General features: G+C 43.8%; 4 protein-coding genes across 4 annotated transcripts; all 4 read right to left on the bottom strand.

The window, feature by feature from the left end:
* Positions 1-1,493: 1,493 nt before the first annotated feature.
* LOC114174382 (uncharacterized) lies at positions 1,494-1,916 on the bottom strand. Its single transcript, XM_028059221.1, has 2 exons — positions 1,724-1,916; positions 1,494-1,645 (listed from the first exon to the last, which is right to left on the bottom strand). Exons 1-2 carry the CDS (start codon positions 1,914-1,916, stop codon positions 1,494-1,496), a joined length of 345 nt encoding a protein of 114 aa, XP_027915022.1.
* Positions 1,917-8,322: 6,406 nt separating this feature from the next.
* Positions 8,323-8,909, bottom strand: LOC114174381 (uncharacterized). Its single transcript, XM_028059220.2, has 3 exons — positions 8,906-8,909; positions 8,659-8,861; positions 8,323-8,571 (listed from the first exon to the last, which is right to left on the bottom strand). The coding sequence occupies exons 1-3, from the start codon at positions 8,907-8,909 to the stop codon at positions 8,323-8,325; spliced, it is 456 nt and encodes a 151-aa protein (XP_027915021.2).
* Positions 8,910-13,345: 4,436 nt separating this feature from the next.
* On the bottom strand, positions 13,346-14,005 carry LOC146888221 (uncharacterized). The gene has a single exon (XM_085670008.1). It carries the CDS (start codon positions 14,003-14,005, stop codon positions 13,346-13,348), a length of 660 nt encoding a protein of 219 aa, XP_085526134.1.
* A 1,191-nt stretch (positions 14,006-15,196) lies between these two features.
* On the bottom strand, positions 15,197-16,190 carry LOC146888220 (uncharacterized). The gene is made up of 2 exons (XM_085670007.1): positions 15,893-16,190; positions 15,197-15,774 (listed from the first exon to the last, which is right to left on the bottom strand). The coding sequence occupies exons 1-2, from the start codon at positions 16,188-16,190 to the stop codon at positions 15,197-15,199; spliced, it is 876 nt and encodes a 291-aa protein (XP_085526133.1).
* Between the last annotated feature and the right edge of the window lie 4,995 nt (positions 16,191-21,185).

Raw genomic sequence — 21,185 nt, 5'->3', positions numbered from 1 at the left:
CAACTAATGGCACGCATCTTCCCCTGGACCAGTCGTTGCCTGGTGGCAAGCTGGGTGCCGCCAGGCGGTGCACTAGTAGCTGGACTCCAAACCAAATTTTTGCACCTGCGAGGAATCCATCACTTCCCTTAATTTGACACATAGCCCAAGTACACCAACTCACTCCAATTCACATAAAATTTATCAAGCCACACACCCAGTATTGTTCCTTATGTGTCGTAAACCCATTGATCCATGGAGATCAATTCATTCCTTTTCCCCTTCCATGAGTCCAAATTCTGCTCATGGGTAATCATACGTGATTTCCTCCAAGCACAATCATACCCCAAGTACTTAAAGGTTATAACAGTTAACACACAATATTGTTCACCAAGCACACATGCAAAAGTCGTAATGACTTCTGCACCAAACAACGCACAAACAGAACCATAGACTGCACCGCGCCGTTTGACAGATATTCATCGGTGCCAGGCTATTCATACCAAAATCCAGAACCATGGGCAACAGAGATGTGTCGCCTAGCGACATACTCGTGCCTATTCAAACGGTTTCTGGGCAGAAACCCAGAAACTTACGAAAACAGCGTAAAATGAGCGGAAATATCATGTATTTGATCATGGCAACACGTAATTCATCATACATGAATCAAAAAAATAATAAACAGCTCCCCTTACCTGGAAATCTTCGCTCCAATTGGTCTCCTAACCTTTGTTTTATGATGTCCAGGAGCCTCCCTTTGCTACTTCTCAAGAACTCAACTCTCCCTCTTCCAAAAATAACTTTGCCTTCTCTGAAAAACCTCCCCCGCCAGCATTCATGAACTACAGTCCCAAAATTTCCCTATTCTCTCCAAATTACTACCTTTTAATTACGCCTTAATGAGGGTTAATGGTCCCAAAACGAATTTTAGACTTATGGTTGTTTTAGTGGCTATTCAAAGCCCATTATGGTTGTTTTACAGCTCTTTTGGCTGCCCCCATGGTAGCTAGAGTTATTCTACCTTTTCATCTCCATGCCAAAAGAAATTTAGGCAAAAATAAAGTTAAATTTGTTCTTAGCAAGGTTTGAACACATAACCATTCAATTACAAAGTCAATGCTCAACCAAATCAACCAATACATGTTTCATGATAATTCCTATAGTTTTAGAATTACATTATCACTACTCACGTTCAAACATAACCTCAAAATAATATGCATATTAAAATATCATACAATTGGCAAACATAGGACTCGAACCTAAGTCCTGTCACACAATAAAGTACTCTCAACCATTTGAGTTAGTACTTTTCCACATCATAACACTCTGCATTAAAGGCCTTAAAGGCTCCTACTACCCATATTTATTAAATAATTATTTATTTAATTATTTAAATTTATCGATTCTTACATTTCCCCCACTTTAAAAGGTTTTTGTCCTAAAAAATCAGACTTACTAGGAAATAAGTGCTATTAGGATTGCCTCATACGATCTTCCATCTCACAAGTCATCTCCTAAGTGGCCTCATCCCAAAGCACTTTCACTGTTCTGATCTCCTTCCCTCGTAGCTTCTTCACTTGAGAGTCTAGTATTATGATAGGTCCTGTGTTCACTATCAAGTCCTCCCTAATCTGTATGTCATCAGACTCCAGCACATGTGAGAGATCTGCTACGTACTTCCTCAATTAGGAAATATGAAATACATTGTGCAAGTTTGCCAGGTGCGATGGTAGGGTGATCTCACACGCTACGGTGTCAATCCTTCTCAAGATCTGATATGGCCCAACAAATCTCAAAGTCAACTTCCTTGATTTGATAGCCCTTCCAATGCCAGCAGTCGGCGTGACTCTAAGGAACACATGATCCCCTGCATCAAATTCCAAAGGCCTTCTCCTCTTATCTGCATAGGACTTCTGTCTGCTTAGCGATTCTTTCATGCGATCCTAGATGATTTTGACTTTATCCAATGTCTGCTGTAAAAGCTCTAGACCCAACACCAACGACTCACCATCTTTATTCCAACACAGCGGTGTCCAACATCACCGCCCATACAAGGCCTCATACAGTGCCATACAAATACTAGAGTGATAGTTATTGTTGTACGTGAATTCCACCAATGGAAGCATTTCACTCCAACTTCTGTAAGATCCGGGAAAATTAATTAATTAATTAATAAATGCGGGTAGAAGACACCTTTATGGTATTAATTGTTGTTTAATGTGACGTGGAAGAGTACTAGCTCAAATGGTTGAAAGTACTTTATTGTGTGAAAGGACTTGGGTTCGAGTCCTAAGTATGTCAATTTTGTGTGATTGTTTTGTGATTGATTTTGTTTTAAGGATATGTATGAGTATGTGATTGGTATTGTAAGCTATTGTTAATCTGTGAGTATAACCAAATGTAAATTGGCATAGTGGTTGTGCTTTGGCCTTATGAGTGGAAGGTCACGGGTTCAAACCTTGGTGGGCAAAGAATAAGCTTTATTTTTGCTAACTAATAGTTGTGGTATGAATGTGAAGGGGTAAAGAAAAGCCTAGCAGAATGGGGCAGCCAAGGGGGCTGAGAAATTACCAAATAAGTAAACTTGAAGGGGAATTAAAATCCTAAACTCGTATTATTTTTAAAACCCTTAATTAAGACACCTATAAAAGGCCATTTTAAAGGAAAAGAAGGGTTTTGGCAGTGCTGTGAATTGGCTTTTGAGAGGAGCACGAGTTCTGAGGTTGAGGGAAGAGAGTTGGAGGCTGAATTGAGAGGGTTTTGGAATAAAGGAGTGGGCAACAAAGGACCAATTTCTTTTTCCCAAATTGAATTAAGAAGTCCAGGTTAGGGGAGCTGTATTTTTAGTATGTGAAATTTTAAGATGTGAATTGTGGTTTTGTGTTATTGTTGTCTCGATTGGAATATGATGGTGGTAAAATTTGTGCTTGTATAATCAAATTAAGGGATGGGCTGGATGGTTATATGTGGTAGAATCTGTTATGCATTGCGTATTTTGGATGTCGAAAATGAGGGTTTTGGTTAATGTAAGTGTGAATTGTGTTTTGAATTGGGTTTGGGATTATTTCTGGTATGTACTATGTGCACATGATTTAGTGTATGATTCTCTATTGTTTGGGCATGAATTGGAATGTGGTTGGGTATAATTCTGGATGGCTTGTGTGCGTAAACAGAGGGAAACTCTGCAAGCCTCGCCCAAGCGAAGTCATCTCGTCTAAGCGAGAGTTGCAAAACCTCGTTTTTGGTTTGATGTTGTGTTTCTCGCCTAGGCGAATGGTTTCGGGTTTGAGCGACAAACACTTTCGCTTAGGTGAGAGTGGCTCGCCTAAGCGAGATCGCAAGGAAGGGTGCTCATGTTGAGCGCGACTTCTCGTTTAGGCGAGGAATTTAGTGTATTGAGAGAGGTTGGTCTCGCTAAGGCGAGATGACCTCACCTAAGCGAGATGTCTTGGTCATGTATGGTGTTTTGCTTGTATTTTAGCCTAGGCGAGATGGGAATGGATGTTTGGGCAAACATGTGACTCGCCCAGGCGAGAGGATCTCGCCTAAGCGAGATGGCGTGTTTTGGTTGCTGAGTTAAACTCGCTCAGGCGAGGTGGAGTAGCCGAAGCGAGATTGAGGGTCTAGCTTGGGCGAGGGGTCACTAGCCTAAGCGAGTTTATGCGATTTACTATGCTTCTATGTGCTTGTGAGTGTGTTTGGTTGTTATACCATGGTTAGATTGTATATGCATGTGTTGTGGTGTGTGGGCTTGAAGGATTAAGTCCATTAGGGGTCTGGGATGTGCTCGGTGGTTGGACACATGATGGGCATGGAACTGGTTGAGTTCCTGTCGGCTACTATTGGGCGAGGAGTCCATAGTATGGTGATTGCGTGCGTGCCAGGGTCCAAGTATGAGACTTAGATGTTTATACTACAGGCGAGGAGTCTGTAGGGCAAGACTATGAGCGGGATAGGCTCATAGGGTTGGACCACAAATGAGTTAGTTTCGTGGGAGCACAGGGAAGTCCCAAGGCCTAGTTCATGCATATGACTCATGACGGACTATGAGGTCATGGTTTGGGTGATTTGGAAATTATGAAGTTAATCATGTTATTTTGGGTTGGGAAATATATTTATATTCATGTTTTATTTATAAACTGTGCATAACTCACCCTTTCTGTGTGTGTGTGGTGATGATCGAATAACTTGTTATCCGGGAGCAAATGATGTGAAGGGTGGGCCAGGAGATGCTTAGACTCGGAGCGAGGGCTAGCATGGGATGTTTTGTAGATACATATGTATATGTTTACTATTTTGCTTTTTTTGAGAATACTATGTAAACCTGGCAGGAGCCGTTGACTTTTATTCCAGTTGTATGAATCATGGACTCCTGGTCTTATGGCTTTATGTATGAAAGTTTTGAATTTCCCGTGTTTTTGGGAAATGGTTTTCATTAACTGCGTTCTTTATTTTAAATTGGATTTTATTTATTAAATATCAGTAATATTCCTTAGGGATGTTACAACTTCCTATATGGTCCAACACACAAGCTCGTAGTAAATCCTCCAATGACTGGACCGTCCTCTCAAATTGCCCATCAATCTGAGGATGGTACGCGAAACTCATCCGCAACCGAGTCCCCAACACTGCCTATAGAGACTGCCAAAAGTGAGAAGTGATTCTCGGGTCTCTATCAGATACGATGCTAGCTGGTACCCCATACAATCTGACTACTTCTCGAATGTACAATTCAGCCAACTTGTCCATTGATAGCTTCTGATTAATCTCTAGAAAATGGGCACACTTAGTCAATCTGTCCATGATCACCCAAATTGAATCATGCCCTTTAGTAGATCTTGGCAGATGCGTCACGAAGTCCATGGCGATGCTATCCCATTTGCACTGAGGGATATCTAGTGGCTGTAATGTACCACTTGGTCTCTAGTGTTCAATCTTTGCCTTTTGACACACCTAGCATGATGCCACAAAGTCAGCGACATCAGTTTTCATTTCATTCCACCATAAGGACTGTTTCAGATCCTTATACATCTTAGTCATACTTGAATGTATGCTAAGACGACTTTTATGACCCTCTTCTAAAATCTACTTCCTCAATCTCTAATTTCCAGGTACACAAACTCTATCTCTGAATCGCAGTATGCCATCTGATCCTATCCTCTAATCCTTCCCCTTCTCGGTACCTAGCCAACTCACAAATTGCTGCAGCTCAGCATCATTCTTCTGTTAATCTTGGATAGTTCCCAAGATGTCGTTGGTCAATGTTAGTGCACTGCACCTGATATAATTCTCTTTTGTTGTATATCCAGCTTCATATCTCTTATCTTCTTAATTAACTCCAACTTTTCACCATCATTACTGACATATGCATTCTTTTCCAACTCCAGGCATCCGCCACTATGTTTGCTTTACCAGGATGGTAAAGTAACTCAAAATCATAGTCATTGAGATACTCCATCCATTGCCATTGTCTCATATTCAACTCCTTCTGATCAAACAGGTATTTCAGGCTTTTGTGATCACTGAAAACCTAGAATTGGGAGCCATACAAGTAGTGTCTCCATGTCTTTAGAGCAAACACTACAACAGCCAACTCTAGATCATGGGTGGGGTAGTTCTTCTCATGCAATTTCAATTGTCTAGAAGCATAAGTCACTGGCCTCTTTCCCTGCATCAGTACACACCCCAAACCTTGATAAGACGCGTCACAATACACCTCAAATTGCTTGCTTGTGCTTGGTATAGCTAGTATTAGAGCCGTAGTCCATCTTTTCATCATTTCCTCGAAGCACTTTTCACATTTATCTGTCTAGGAGAAGGGTTGGTCTTTTCTAGTGAGTTTTGTCAAAGGACTCACCATTTTAGAAAACCCTTCCACGAACCTCCTATAATATCTGGTCAATCCTAAGAAACTTTGTACCTCGGTCACCGTCCGTGGCCTTTCCCACTTCAGCACTATATCAATCTTGTTGGGATCTACTACAATACCATGTGAAGAGATAACATGCCCCAGAAACTATACCTCTTCTAACCAGAACTCGCATTTAGACAGTTTGCCATAGAGCTGATGTTCTTTGAGTACTTCCAATACAATTCTCATATGTTCTGCATGCTACTCCTTATTCTTGGAGTAAATGAGGATGTCATCTATGAACACCACCACAAACTTGTCCAAATTGGGGCGAAAAATCCAGTTGATATAATCCATGAAGACCGCTGGAGCATTAGTCACCCCAAATGGCATTACTACATACACGTAATGTAACATCCCATTTATTTAATAAAGCTAAATAAATGATATGTCACGTGGTATAACATAAGAAGCGAGAATAAAAGAGTATAATGTCGCTCCTACAGATATCTCAAAGACTTAAAGGACGAATAAAAAAAAAATAGGCACACCACAATGCCAAGTACAAAGTAAAGTAGGAGAGTGATAATGACGTAAGCAAATTCCCAGAGAAAGCAATACATGGGCCTTAGCCCTAAATGAAAACCCAAAAGCAGAAGTCAATCCAAAAGCTAAGCAGCGGAACCATCACCTCCTTGTTGACCACGAGTGTTCCTCGCATCTGATCACATCAACAAGTTGATGATCATCGCAAAAGAGAGTACCACACAGCAGAACACACAACAATAACAGAAGGGTAAGCTAGAGCCAAAAGTGGTTTTGTCATGCAAACATATATACTTCCACAGTCAATTATACACACGTGGTGGATACTTCTGCTCACCCCCGAGCTGCTCACCCCCGAGCTATGTGTTACAAGTGTTACAAATGTTGTAATGAATCAATTCCCTCACACACAAGGTTAGCCCTTAATGAATTTCAGGCCTCCTACTACTCTCACCACAGGAGTCCGTCCGCTCTAAGTGAGACTAACTGACTCCTTAGAGTGTCAGGATGCAATTCTCACCTTAAATCCTTACCAAATTATATAGGTGGGGCACCACCATGGACACCCACTAACAGGGGCCATGGAATTATGTCCTGACCACTGAAGCACTACCATGGAATCTCACCTAGAGATCCCAAGGATTTATGTACTGACCACATACTATACATATTCAATCAATCATGAAATATTCACCACACATGTCAATATCATATCAATCTTCGTAATCATCCCTCATTCGTATCTCATATTTAGTCAACCACAACTCATCCTTCCCAAAGCCATGAAAATAGAATCGTACATCATGCCAATACCATGCCAAGGAACATCATTCATTTTCCATGAATCCCTCCATATTTCATATCTACTCCATAACCAACTCATCATGTTAAATTTTGTGAACCAATCCCATACAAACATCATGCTCACATCATGCCAAAACTCATGAATCATAATTTCCATCTCATTCATACAGGGTCACTCAATTCATACAGTTCATACCCAAGATAAAGAATAACAAGCCAAACATACAATTAAGGCCCCAAAAACATAAGGTGTAGTTGCATAAAGAAATCCCATGCCAGTCTCGCTCATCCAAACAATGATGCCAACCATACCACACATTCATAGCAATATATAAGCTCGAAAATCACGAAACACAAGCAAGATAAAAACCATCGCACCAAACAAGAGGGTTCTAGCTTCCCTTACCTGGACGAATGCTAGCGGAAGGTACAAGCACACATTAGGGGATTACTACATATCCAAGAACTGATTTGCAAGCTGGAATACTGACACTAGAACAGAAAACGAGATTACTAAAAGAGCTCTAGTTGGAACTGCAACAACAGAGCTAGAAAAGAGGAGGTATTAGTTAGGAATTGACTTACGTGTAATAAATGGAGTTCTCCTAGCTCAACGAAGAATGGGAGCCAAACCCTAGCAGAGCTCTGTTGGAGGGAGAAGAGAGAGTGAGACGGTTGTTTTTCTGATAGGTGCAGAGAATGAGAGGAATAAGGCTGGTTTAGGGGTTTTGGGTACCCTATGGGCCAGCCCTTAGGCCCAAAAGTTAAGGCCCTGCCCTTTAACATAATACCAGAAAAGTGGGTCTTACACGTAATGTCCATATCTAGATCTGAACATTGTCTTCTGGACATCTTCTAGCTTGACCAAGATCTGATGGTATCCAGACCTCAAGTCAATCTTGGAGAATACGCATGCCCCCTCTCAACTGATCTAGCAAATCATCAATCCTCGGCAGTGGGTACTTATTCTTTATCGTCGGTTTGTTAATTGCTGGTAATCCACACATAACCGAGAACTCTCATCCTTCTTCTTCACCAGTAGCACAAGAGCTCCCCAAGGTGATGCACTAGTCCTGATAAACTTCTTTTCCAACAAATCCTCTATCTGCTTCTTCAACTCTGCTAGTTCCGTCGGTGCCATTCTATACGGGGTTCCTAACAACTAGACCCACTCCGAGGACTAGATCAATAGAGAAATCTATGTCCCTGCCGGGTGATAACTTGGTTATCTCATCTAGAAACACGTCAGCATATTCATCCACTACTGGTATTCTTCTAATGTGCTCTTTTGTGCTTTTCTTTTCAACTTGAGCCACTATCACAAAACAAGTAGCTTCTCCTTTCATCTCCCTCATTGCCTCTTGTGACGATATCAACTCTTCCCCTTGTGTCTTTAGGAATACAACTCTGTCTCATCCATAGTCAATCAGGACATGGTTGATAGACAGCCAATCTAGAGGCAAACATATATGATTCACCTTGAATCTTCGACCCTCTACTTCCAGCAAGCATCCAACACAGGCAAAATTGGTTGAAACATGTCCAAATGTTGGTATCAAGACTATTAACTCGCATCCGAGATCATGAGTCGACAATCCCAGTTTCTTCACGCACTCGTGGGATATGAAGGATTGTGTAGCTCCTGAATCAAACAACACCAAAACTCTATTACCCAATGTTCCTGTAGAGAACAATAAGATCAGTTAGGCACAAATGTCACCTTACCCATATAGTCCGCTATCTCCTTGGTTGGCCTCTTCTCATTTAGCATATATTGGCTTAGACCCGGGAGGGGTTACCTGCAGAAGGGACTCCGAAGCTTAAGTCAGCCAAAAGCTCTCAAAAAGTCAAATCAGGTGATTAATGAAGTAATGAATGCGTTCCTTTAATTTGTGGGGTCCATGTATATTTATAGATTATTAATTATGTTTGCCCATTCCATGGGCTGGGCCCTGGTTTGGGCCATAGGTGGGCCTAGGCCCTTAGTCTCGACTATCGGGGGCTCATTGGATATCAAGGGGGCTTTGGTTTCACTGAGTATCTTAAGGTGGTCGGAATAAACTGACTACTCCCTTTGGCGGCTTGTGCTGCCATTGCTCATATGCTGTCCTAGGCGGGTTATTCCTTTTAGCGTCTTATGTTACCGGTTCAGGCTGGTTAGGCTTAGGTCAGCCCAGGCCGGTTACTTGAATGATTTTGCATGTAGGTATGGTGATCGTTTATTATTATTACTTGGTTAAATTGGCTTGGTGTGGTACACCAGTCCCCCAGCCTTTGCCAATATAGGTATGTCGGTCAAGGATGATATGTGTTGACTTGACAGCGGGACCGGTTAGGTGTGGTACACCAGTCCCCCAACCTTCAAGTGTGATGAACAGTGTTAAGGCTAAAGGCGGGAAAAGGTTGGTAGTAGGTGAAGAGATGTCAAAGGTCTAATTAAAGGGGGTTTTTGCGCCATCGTTTCTGATACCCATGGCCTTTGGTGTGCCTATGTCGATTGGTATTGGTCGTGATTTTTGGCGGGAAGAAGTTATGTCGTTTGAGATTAACCATTATAAATGTGGATTTTGTGATGGGTTTATGTTTGTTGGTTCATTTGCAAGAATTTCATAATCAGAGACTTTGCGTGCGTTATACTTGTTTGACTAGTTCCTAGATCCTACCGTCATCTTTTCAGAAAAAGGTATGTCTATTAGTAGTGATAGTATGTCGTTATCTTCTTCTAGTAGTGAGAGTATGGAGTCCGGGAGGAGTGTAGGTACACAAGTTCAGGAGGAGAGTAGTAGCCCAGCGGCTGTGATGGGCAAAATTCCGATGGAGACGGTGACTGAGGTGCAAGAAGACCCTCCTAAAGAAATGGCGGAAGGTAATTGGCCGGCCAAGGCCGGTTACGAATGAATAGCGACTGACGTTCGTACTCAGTCGTCTTTGTTTCAGTGGTCGCGTCTACTAAACTCTTGGTTGAACTGCACCCTTGTCATCGCGAAAGGTGTGAACTGGGGTATCGTTTTCTTGGAGCGGGTGAACGCCATTGACTGCGTATGTCACGGCCAAGAGGGGGAGACCAAGAAGTTCTTTTATATGTATATGTGTCATTTCTCTCAGCTGCATGTGAGATTGCCGTTGGATGACTTCACCATGGGAGTACTTCGTGAGCTCAACGTGGCACCAACGTAGTTGCATCCGAACAGTTGGGCCTACATGCAAGCTTTCCATGTCTTGTGCAAATCACTGTATCTACAGCCTTGTCATCGTGCATTTTTATATTTTTATGACACTAGGCCACGTCAGCCGACTACTTGGTTATCCTTGGTGAGCCATCCTAGTATTAGCAGATTGGACGCGTTCTCACAGTCCTTCAAGCACTTTAAGGTAGTGGTGAAGGAGGAGGGCAAGTGTAAGACCTGGGAAATTTAAATAATTAAATTAATAATTATTTAATAAATGTGGGTAGTAGAAGCCTTTATGCCATTTAATGCTAATTGTTGTGACGTGGAAAAGTACTAGCTCAAATGGTTGAGAGTACTTTCATTGTGTGAGAGGACTTGGGTTCGAGTTCTATGTATGTTAATTGTGTGTTCTTTGAGTTATATTAATTTTAATATGTAGGATTACATTAGTGATAACATAATTATAGAATTTGAGGAATTCACACGAACATGACTTGGTTGAATTGGTTATGCTTTGATCTTGGAATTTCAGGGGTGTGTGTTCAAATCCTGTTTAAAACGAAATTAATCCCTTTATTTTTGCTAAATATCATTGTGGGTGGCATGTGAAAGGGCATTGAAAACCCTAGCAGCAAGGGCAGCCAAGAGGGGCTGAAAAGGCACTAAGTAATGGGCCTTGAGTAGCAATCAAACCATCCCTAAATCTAATTTTCGTTTTCTTTTTATTAGTCACAATTAGGGAACATATAAAAGGTAAAAATAAAGCAATTGGAGGGTTTTGGAGATTGAAAATTTTAAGAGAGGGAAGGAGCACGAGCTTGGGGGAAAAAGGTGAGTTGAGAATTGTGAGTAAAATTCCAATTTTAATTTGGGAGAAAAAGAAGAGGTTTTGGGTACCACAAAGCCAACGCTGAGCAACCATTAGAAGCAAATATTTCCAGGTTAGGGGAGCTCCTTTCCATTTGTTTATATGTTTGTGTAGAAATTTGGTGTATTCTGTGATGTGTACTGATTTGTGTAAATGTGCCATGTGAAATTGTTGATCATTGTGCTGTAAGTTGGGGTATTGGATGGTGTTGGTGTAATGTAATTAATCCCTTATGAGAGTGTATGTAAATGTTGGGGTTGTGTAATACTGATCATGTAATCCCTTATGCTTTTACGTTTAATGTGATTAATGCTTTTGTGTATGCTATCTCGTTTGTCGAATGTTGATAATTGTGATGTATGTTATGTTTGGTGAACTTGATTGTATGTTAAGGGTGTTCGACCCAAAACGATTACTTGTGGTAAGGGTGGGGAACTTAAACGAATTAACATCAAGTTAAGGGTGTTCGACCCAGGCTGGTTACTTGTGGTAAGGGTGGGGAACTTAAACGAATTAACATCAAGTTATGGGTGTTCGACCCAGGCCGCTTACTTGTGGTAAGGGTGGGGAACTTAAATGAATTAACATCGAGTTAAGGGTGTTCAACCTAGGCCGCTTACTTGTGGTAAGGGTGGGGAACTTAAACGAATGCGAGAAGTGAAGTAAAGAATGGTCATAAAGTTGGGAACCCTTCGTATTATTCATTGAATCTGGGGTGCCTCGTTAAAACCTCCCCGGCCAAAATCCTCCTTAAGGAAAAAAGATCAGGTGAGGAAAAAGAGTACACCCAGGGTTACAAGTGTTTGGTATGGTACAATACATGTTCTTTAACTAAACTAGAATTTGAGATGGGACACATTCCATGTATTGGGTATTTCTTCCCCCAAACAATTGTTCCAGCCAATATGCCCCTCCCCCAACATCTTCACGTATTCAGTATGGACCGTCCCAATTGGCGGAGAACTTGCCATCCTTCTTTCTTGCACTGCTGGCCATTCTCCAAACTAAGTCTCCTTTTATGAATGATCTTGGGCATAGGTTGTCGTTATATTTCCTGGCAGCTCTTTGTTTGGCGGCTAAGTTGCGTATTTGAGCTTTTTCTCTTACCTCAGGTAGGAGGTCGAAGTGTTTGGCCATATTTTGATGATTGTGGGTTGAGTCATACAGTTCTCGGCGTAGAGATGGTTCGCCAATTTCAATGGGTATCATGGCATCTGCACCGTATACCAGGCTGAATGGAGACTTGTTCGTTTCTGATTGAGGGGTGCACCTGTAGGCCTATAGCACTTCTACTAGTTCTTCGGGCCACCGGCCTTTGGCGCTGTCTAGCCGCTTGCGTAGCTCTACTAGGATAACCTTGTTTGCCGCCTCGGCCTGTTCGTTTGTCTGTGGGTGTTCGACGGAGCTGGTTATGTGTTTGATGCCTAGACTGGTGTAGAATTTGGCGAGTTCCTTATCTATAAATTGTCGGCCATTTGCGATGATGATGGTATATGGGACACCATATCGACATATAATATCCTTCCAAACAAATTGTTGGACTTGCTGGGATGTGATGGTGGTTAGTGGTTTGGCTTCTATCCACTTGGTGAAGGAAATGACTACTATTAAGAACTTTACTTGGCCTTTGCTAGGGGAGAAGGGGCCGAGGATGTCCATATCCCATTTAGCGAAGGGCCACGGGGATAGTATAGAATGAAGCTCCTCCTGTTTCTGGTGAATGAGGTTGCCATGCTTTTGGCATGGTTTACACTTTTTAACGAAGTCTTGGCAATCTGCTTCCATAGTTGGCCAGAAGTAACCGGTGCGAAGGATTCTGGTAGTCATGGTGCGTGCGCCGGAATGGTAGCCGCATATGCCTTCATGTAATTCCTGAATGATGTACTGGGCTTGTTTTGGAGTGACGCATTTGAGGAGTGGTTGGCCATATCCGTGTTTGTATAAATCATCGCCTATCATGGTATATCTAGCGGCTTTAGTTATCCAAGTTTTGTCAGCATTTGGTGGGGGGTTACCGGTTTGTAGATACTAGATGTAAGGAGTGGTCCAGTTGTCGGTTTGGGAATGGGTTAGGTTGTGGCAAGTATTTGTGATGGAAGGGGCGGGCAATGTCTGTTGCAATAGGGATCAGTGGCGGCTTTTTAATTTGGTGCTGGCTAGTTTAGATAAGATGTCGGCTTTGATGTTGTTGGTTCTAGGAATGTGTTGGATGCAGACCTGGTCGAAGGCGGATTGGATGACTGCTCGAACGAGATGGTAATATTGTAAAAGGGTGGGGTCCTTGATCTGGAACTCATCATTCAGATGGCCCACAGCGAGCTTGGAATCAGTTTTGCATGTTAAGGATTTGACGCCAACTTCGCGGGCCAAGGATAGGCCGGTGAGGATGACTTCGTATTTGGCTTGGTTGTTGGATGTTTTGAAGGCGAAGTGAAGGGATTTCTCAATGAGGATATCGTTGGGGCCTTCCAACACGATGCCAGCACCTGCACCTTTCGGATTCGAAGAACCATCTACGTGAAGTGTCCACTGGTCCTCTGTGGGTGTTTGTTGGAGATCGTTGATGAAGTCTAGGAGGCATTGAGCTTTAATGGGGCCATGAGATTCATAACAAATGTTAAACTCGGACAACTCCACGGCCCAGGACGACATCCGTCCTGCTAGGTCTGGTTTCTGCAAAATTTTTTGAATTGGGTAATCGGTTTTGACGATGATGCTGTGGTTTTTGAAGTATGGTCGTAGGAGGCGGGCTGCGTGTACCAAGGATAGGGCCAACTTTTCCACCATTTGGTATCTGGTTTCAGGATCTTGTAGTGTTCTACTGACGAAGTAAACAGGATGCTGAGTGTCGCCTACATCGTGAACCAACGCGGCACTAACGGTGTGATCTGTAGTTGTGATATAAACCAACAATGGTTGATGAGTATCCGGTTTGTGGAGGATGGGTGGTGAGGTAAGGGTCGTTTTCAGCTTTTGGAAAATTTGTTCACAATCATCAATCTACGTGAACTTGGTGGATTTTTTGAGTAGTTGAATGATGGTTGGGTTTGTTCGGCTAATTTGGGCAGGAAACGAGAAATGACCGTGAGACGGCCTATGAGGCATTGGACTTCTTTGACGTTGGTGGGGCTTCGCATTTCGATGATGGCATTGCACTTTTCGGGGTTGGCCTCTATGCCGCGCTGGGTTAGCATGAATCCGAGGAATTTGTCGTGGTCTACGCCGAATGCGCACTTATCGGGGTTGAGGTGAAGGTTGTACTGTCATAATGTGGAGAAGACTGCCGAGAGGTCTTGCGCGTGCTGGTGATGGCTCGAAGACTTGACAACCATGTCATCGACATATACTTCGACGCAGTTGCCCATCAAATGACTAAAGACTTTGTCTATCAATCGTTGGTAGGTTGCCTAGGCGTTCTTGAGGCCAAAAGGCATAACTTTGTAAAAATAATTGGCGTCGTTAGTGATGAAAGCAATTTTGTTCATGTCGGATGCGGCCATGGGGATTTGATTATAACCGAAGTATGCGTCAAGAAAGCAGAGGACCTTGTTCCCAGTTGCGCCGTCAACAAGTCGGTCAATGTTGGGTAGGGGGTAGGCGTCTCGAGGATAGGCTTTATTTAAATCAGTGTAATCGACACACATCTGCCACTTGCCTTTGGCTTTCATCACTAGGACTACGTTAGAAAGCCAAGTGGTGTAGTGAGCTATTTCAATGAATCCTATGCTCAGTAGTTTATCAGCCTCAGCCTTAGCCGCTAGGCGTCGCTCCTCGCCGAGTTTGCGTTTTTTTGGGAAATATACCATGCTTCTTTGTAGATAGATAACTTGTGGAATGCTACTAGAGGGTCCACTCCAGGTAGGTCAGCAGTTGACCAAGCGAAAAGGTCTGTGTTGCCGACTAGAACGGGTGTGATGATGGCACGCTCTCCAAAGTCTAATCCGGTGCCAAGTTTGACGGAGTGACCATTCGGGAGCTCTAGGGGGTGGTCTCTTCAACAAGTTCGAGGCGAACATCTCGGCCCACTCTAGGGTCTAAATCGTCACCCGACAAAGCGATGCCAGAGTCGGGTGGCCTTTCAATGTGATTGGTTTGCTGGATAGGGAGTTGTGGGCGAAGGCTGGCCATGTAGCATTCGCGAGCAAGGCATTGGTCGCAATGGATAGTAAGGATATCGCCAGAAGGGGAGGGAAACTTCATGGCCAGATGAGGGGTGGAGACGACGACGCCAAGGGTGTTGAGCGAGGGGTGGCCAAGGAGGACATTGTAAGATGTGGTTGCGTCAACGATGAGGAAGCGAATAGGAATGGTCTTGGTTTGGGCTCCATCACGGAAGACTGTGTGAAGGTCAATGTAGCCGCGAGTGGAAACTTGTTCTCCAGAAAAGCCATAAATTGGCTCATCATAGGGGACCATGGCCGTGTCTGGGAGTTGAAGCTTTTGGTATGTTTCCCAGTAGAGTATGTCAATGGAACTGCCTTGGTCTATTTGGACTATTTTAACTGCGTAGTTTTCTATTTCGACAGTAATGACCATAGGGTCGTCTTGTTTGTGGTCTAGGCCGTGAAAGTCGTCATCCATGAAGGTGATAGGAATGGGTAATGTGGTTGATGGATTGGATATGGCGGAGGTGTTTCTTTCTGGCGGAAGAAGTGGATCCTCCACTAGCGAAACCACTAGAGATGGTGTTGATAGTGCCGCGTAGGGGAGGATCGGCGGGAGTAACATCGGTGCGAGCCGGTTGGGGGTCCTGGTTGGGGGGTTGGTTGGGGCGTCTATCATAGCGAGAGTCATGAGAAGGACGTTTGTGGTCGGAATGAGGAGGATGGCGGGATCGAGAGGGGTGATCCTCTCTGCGACTGAAGTAGCGAAAGGGGCCAGCACGCACCAGTTCTTCAATTTTATCCTCGAGTGCTTTGCAATCCTTCATGGTGTGGCCATGATTGCGGTGATAGCGGCAATATTTGGTCATGTCGGCGTTGGGGGGTGTGGTCGTCTTGCGTGGCGGCGGGATGAGGTCGGCTTGTAAGGCCTCATCAAGGAGGCAGGATCTGGGGACATTGAGGGGAGCGTATCTAGTAAAGCGGGATTGGCAGGGCTCCCGTGGTCTCGGATCAGGGCGGGGGGTTGTGTGGTGGGGTTGGCAGTGGTGGGTTTATAATCATTGCAGAATTTGGTGTGAAGGGTTTGCATTTCCTCCATGCGAACGTAGTCGGCGACACGCAACTTTAGCTCGTGCATAAGGGCAGGTGGATGAAGGTAGACGTTGTTGGCGAAGGGGACAGGTTGAAGGGTGAAGGCCATGCATTGGAGAATCATTTCTTAGTTGAGGTGTGGGATGCGAAGGGCAGCTTTGCTGAAGCGGTCAATAAATGCCTGGAGCGGCTCACCTTGTTCTTGCCGACTACCGAGGATAGAGATTATAGTAGTTTGATGGGGGCGGCTGCCAGCGAAATGAGTTGAGAACATGTGTGAGAGGGTGTCGAAGCTGTCGATAGAATAAGGTGGGAGGGTTGTGAACCATTCAAGAGTAGGGCCTTTGAGGGTGGTGGGAAAGGCTTTGCAGAAAACTACGTCTTGGGAAGTGTACAAGGCGACATGGGTGATGTAGACTTTAAGGTGTTCGTCGGGGTCGGTTTCACCAATGTAACGGTCCAGTGTGAAGGGTTCCCACTGGGCAGGGAAGGGGGTGTTAGCGATGAAGTCGATGAAGGGGTGGCGACATCTAGGTTGGTGGGATGGTAGCGGGTGGGAGGGAAGGGGATGGTGGACAATGGTGGGAAAGGTGGAAGTGAAGTTGTGAGGGGGATGTGGGTTGTAGGGAGATAGTGTGGGTTGTAAGGTGGGATATGAGTAGCATGTAGGCTGGTGGGCATGTTGTATTGAGCTTGAGTGGCAGGAAGGGTGGCGGCAGGGGTGAGGGCCGCGGCGTGTCTTGGGAGGGTGGAGGGGAAGTTGGTGGGATGGGTTGAGAGGATGGGAGTTTGTTGGGTGGTGGTGAAGGTGTGCGGGGTAGGATTGTACTCGTTCTCTTCTTCCGTGGGCTGGAAAACTGAGGACTTTGTAGCTTCAGATGTTTCCTTGGCCTTTCCCTTTTGGGTGGGATCAACCTCAATCTTTCGCTTGAGGCGAGAGTTTTCCTGTCGTAGTGCTTCCATCTCATCAGCGCTGTGCTTCTTCAGATCAGCCAGTTTCTGCTGCATCTTGGCTTGACCGTCCAGGATGGTGGCCAGATTCGGAGTGATGTTAGCGGTTCCTGAGGGGCCAACGTCAACTTGCATGTTGACTCCTGCTCTGCTACGGGTTGAAACCATCTTCGGAGAAAATGGGTAGTAAAGTGTTATCTCGTGCCCCACGGTGGGCGCTAATTGTTCCTACATAGAACAATAAGATCAGTTAGGCACAAGTGTCACCTTACCCATATAGTTCGTTATCTCCTCGGTTGGCCTCTTCTCATTTAGCATATATCGGCTTGGACCCGGGAGGGGTTACCTGTAGAAGGGACTCTGAAGCTTAAGTCAGCCAAAAGCTCTGAAAAAGTCAAATCAGGTGATTAATGAAGTAACGAATGCGTACCTTTAATTTGTGGGGTCCATGTATATTTATAGATTATTAATTATGTTTGCCCATTCCATGGCTGGGCCCTGATTTGGGCCATAAGTGGGCCTAGCCTTGGCCTACCTTAGTCTCGACTATCAGGGGCTCATTGGATATCATGAGGGGCTTTGGTTTCACTGAGTATCTTAAGGTGGTCGGCTCAAACCGACTACTCCCTTTGGCGGCTTGTGCTACCAATGCTCATATGTTGTCCTAGGCGGGTTATTCCTTTTAGCATCTTATGTTACCGGTTCAGGCCGGTTAGGCTTAGGTCAGCCCAGGCCGGTTACTTGAATGATTTTGCATGTAGGCCAGTTACCACACTTTTGGCCTACTTAACCAAAACGAGAAATTCCTTGACTCTCAAAGGCACAATGAACCGTCTCAGCTCATGTTTTAAGCCGCCTTCAAATTTCCTGCAACGCCACTCCTCGATGACTATCTACGAGTAGAACCTCGCTAGATACTCAAACCTCTCCACATATGCTTGTACTGTCATATTCCCCTACTGCAGGGTGAGGAACTCGACTCCATGCTGATGTTTAGCGCTATCGGGGAAGTACTTCTCTGGAACCTCTTCCTTAAATTTATCCATATCACCTCCTTCTCCCGAGTCTGCATCTGTTGCTGCATTCCCATCCACCAGTACTCTACATCGGTCACCAACAGGAAGGTGGCAAATGTAAGCTTCTTGGCTTTTGTGCACTCAATCACCCAAAAGATCTTCTCGCATTCTCGTAGCCATGTGTCTGCCTCATCTGGGGTGGCTTTGCTAGTGAATTTTGCTGGCGTATGGAGCATGAAGTCTTCCATCGTGACTGGCCTGACTGGTGGAATTATCATTCTCAGTTGCGCTACAACAGGTTGCATCGCGTCCACCATCCTATGGATTGCATTCGCAATCTCGTTAGCCCCAACATTGTTTCTACGTCTCCGATTAGCCATTGCCTGTGCATGCCACATAATTTAGCTATTCACATTAAACAGCTTAGATTATGACAAAAATAATCAATTGCTAACAATCAATAACACACAACAGATTCATAGAAGAAACACGATAATTCACTCCCCAAATTCCCCAAAATCTTTAAAACTTTTTGCTCTGATATCAAATGTAACGTCCCTATAGGAAATTAATTAGTTAAATAAATAAATAAAGAATTGAAATTCAATCGTCATGATTTTATTAATCCCAAACGCGAGAAAATTTAAAACATTATTCAATGCACCGAAATTCAATTAAAGCTAAAGTAATAATCTTATTACAAATTCCAAAATCCGACAAAATAATGAAAGCATAACAAAATCCCTAGCTCGACATCCCAACCTAGCCCCTCTCTTCGTCTCAAGCTTCAACAGCATCACCTGTACCATCATCTTCTCCCATGTAAAGAATTACACGATCATTGCCAAACACACATAGAAAAGGGTGAGCTTATAAAATAAAGAAAATAACATATCAATTAACATTATGAAAACAATACACCCATTTGATTCATCCTAGTTAGTTCTTGGCCAAGACCTTAACCCCCAACGTTGTTTAACCTTAAATCATACAAGTAGTTAGCCTTGGAATCAGGATTTATGATGCTCACAGGAACCTGCCCACTCTTGGTCCTGCCTCTACGAACCTCCCCACTCGTAGTCCTGCTCTATGGACCTACCCGTCCGTAGTTCAACACATGTGATCCACCAGCTACGTACCTCCCCGCACGCAGCATCTCTCAAGTGTGAGCATAGAACATACGAACCTACCTTGCTTGTATCATCACATGAGAGTAACAAGATATGAACCTCCCAGCTCATATCATCACGTGATCACCACTATCCATGAACCTACCTGCCCATGGCACCACATCCCCTGAACCAAATCTGCATCACTGCGTATAACAATTCACACAAGTTAGACACTAGCAGTATTATCGCTTGGCGCAGCCTAAGCGCCGCCAAGCGAAACCTACGCAGACCGCTTGGCGGAACCTCCTCGACACCAAGTGCCAAGCTCCAGACAGACACATTGTTTTAGGTCCATCACCTGGTGGACCACACCCTGATGCCAAGTGCCACGCGTTGCAGGAACCTCCCTATTGCTCCTATTGCATGGTGCACACACCCGTGCCAGTAGGCGCTATACCAGTAGCGAAATTCTACTGGTTTTAGCACCCCAAAGTGACTTCACTTACAGTATAATGTACACCCAAGCATCTACATATATCTCCATTGATCTAGGTGAAGTTCACAGTAATTCGCTACCCCTTTATGATTCAAGAAGGCATACCTCAAACTTCCCAATTCCTCTATTCAAGCTCCCTAGTTCCCCAATTACTTTATTATAGTATAAGAATTCAGTCAAGCTTATGGCAATGCCTACCAGTCGAGAGTTTTACAATTCCTACACCATAATTCTATTGACCTGTAATAATATTAAAACATGCCCTCAATATACTTAACACACATTATCCTAGTCATGAGTGATGTCAAGCCCAATATTGCATAAACACTTAGAATCCAACTATTCATATTTAAGAAACTAAGTTTCTAGAACCTGTACTTCCATTAGAACCCTCTTCCTTTTTTTTATTCACCATTTTCCACATCAACCTTAAACTACACATCCAACAAATCATACTCTCATGCACTCTCGTTTACTTATTCTAGCCCACCAACAATTCAAGAGTCTCATTTTCGTTCCTCCAACTTTACACCACAGACCAATTTCTCTAGTCCTATTGGCTCCAAACATCTAACCAACTAATGGCACGCATCGTGATGTGATTCCATTAAGGCTCACAGCTTGGGCCATTGGCTAGGTCATTTCTTTTAAATTTCTTTTATTTTTAATTAAATAAATGTTTTTAATTGTGTTTATTTTGTTAATTACAGCCTATTTTTCAAGTTGCCAATTATTGAAGTGTGGCATTGGTCCTGCGGCCCAATTCTTCTCCATGTGCCCACTTTGTTATCAAAGAGTGTGCTAATGGGGCTGCAACATGACGTTTTCCTTCAGCCCAAATAACCATACAGAATTTGATGCTTACGAATTATTTGCATGGTGCACACATATGATTCAGACTCATGTTTCAACGACATTGGGCTTAAGCCCAATTTGCAGCCACTTACACGCTTCCAGCATACAACCCAATGAAGTAGGGTACCTTCACGTGTTTTCCACATCTCTCTCGTTGGGAGCACGCCGCTAGGGTTCAGACTGTGAGCTTTTTCACGTGTAGCTCAAACAATGTCACCACTTTCACGCGTCTCAGACCTTTCTTTATAGAAGATCTGATTCGTTTAACAACCCTTAGCTTATTCCGTTCACCACCACACGTCGTTAGGAACATGTTAGATGGCGTTTTCCCTCCTTTCTTTC

This window comes from Vigna unguiculata, chromosome 2 (genome assembly GCF_037176805.1).
Source record: "Vigna unguiculata cultivar grain cowpea cultivar isolate G323 ecotype 2 chromosome 2, ASM3717680v1, whole genome shotgun sequence".
Classification (NCBI taxonomy): Eukaryota; Viridiplantae; Streptophyta; class Magnoliopsida; order Fabales; family Fabaceae; genus Vigna; species Vigna unguiculata.
The sequence above is the reverse complement of the archived record's forward strand: the minus strand, read 5'-3'. Positions and strand labels throughout refer to the sequence as shown.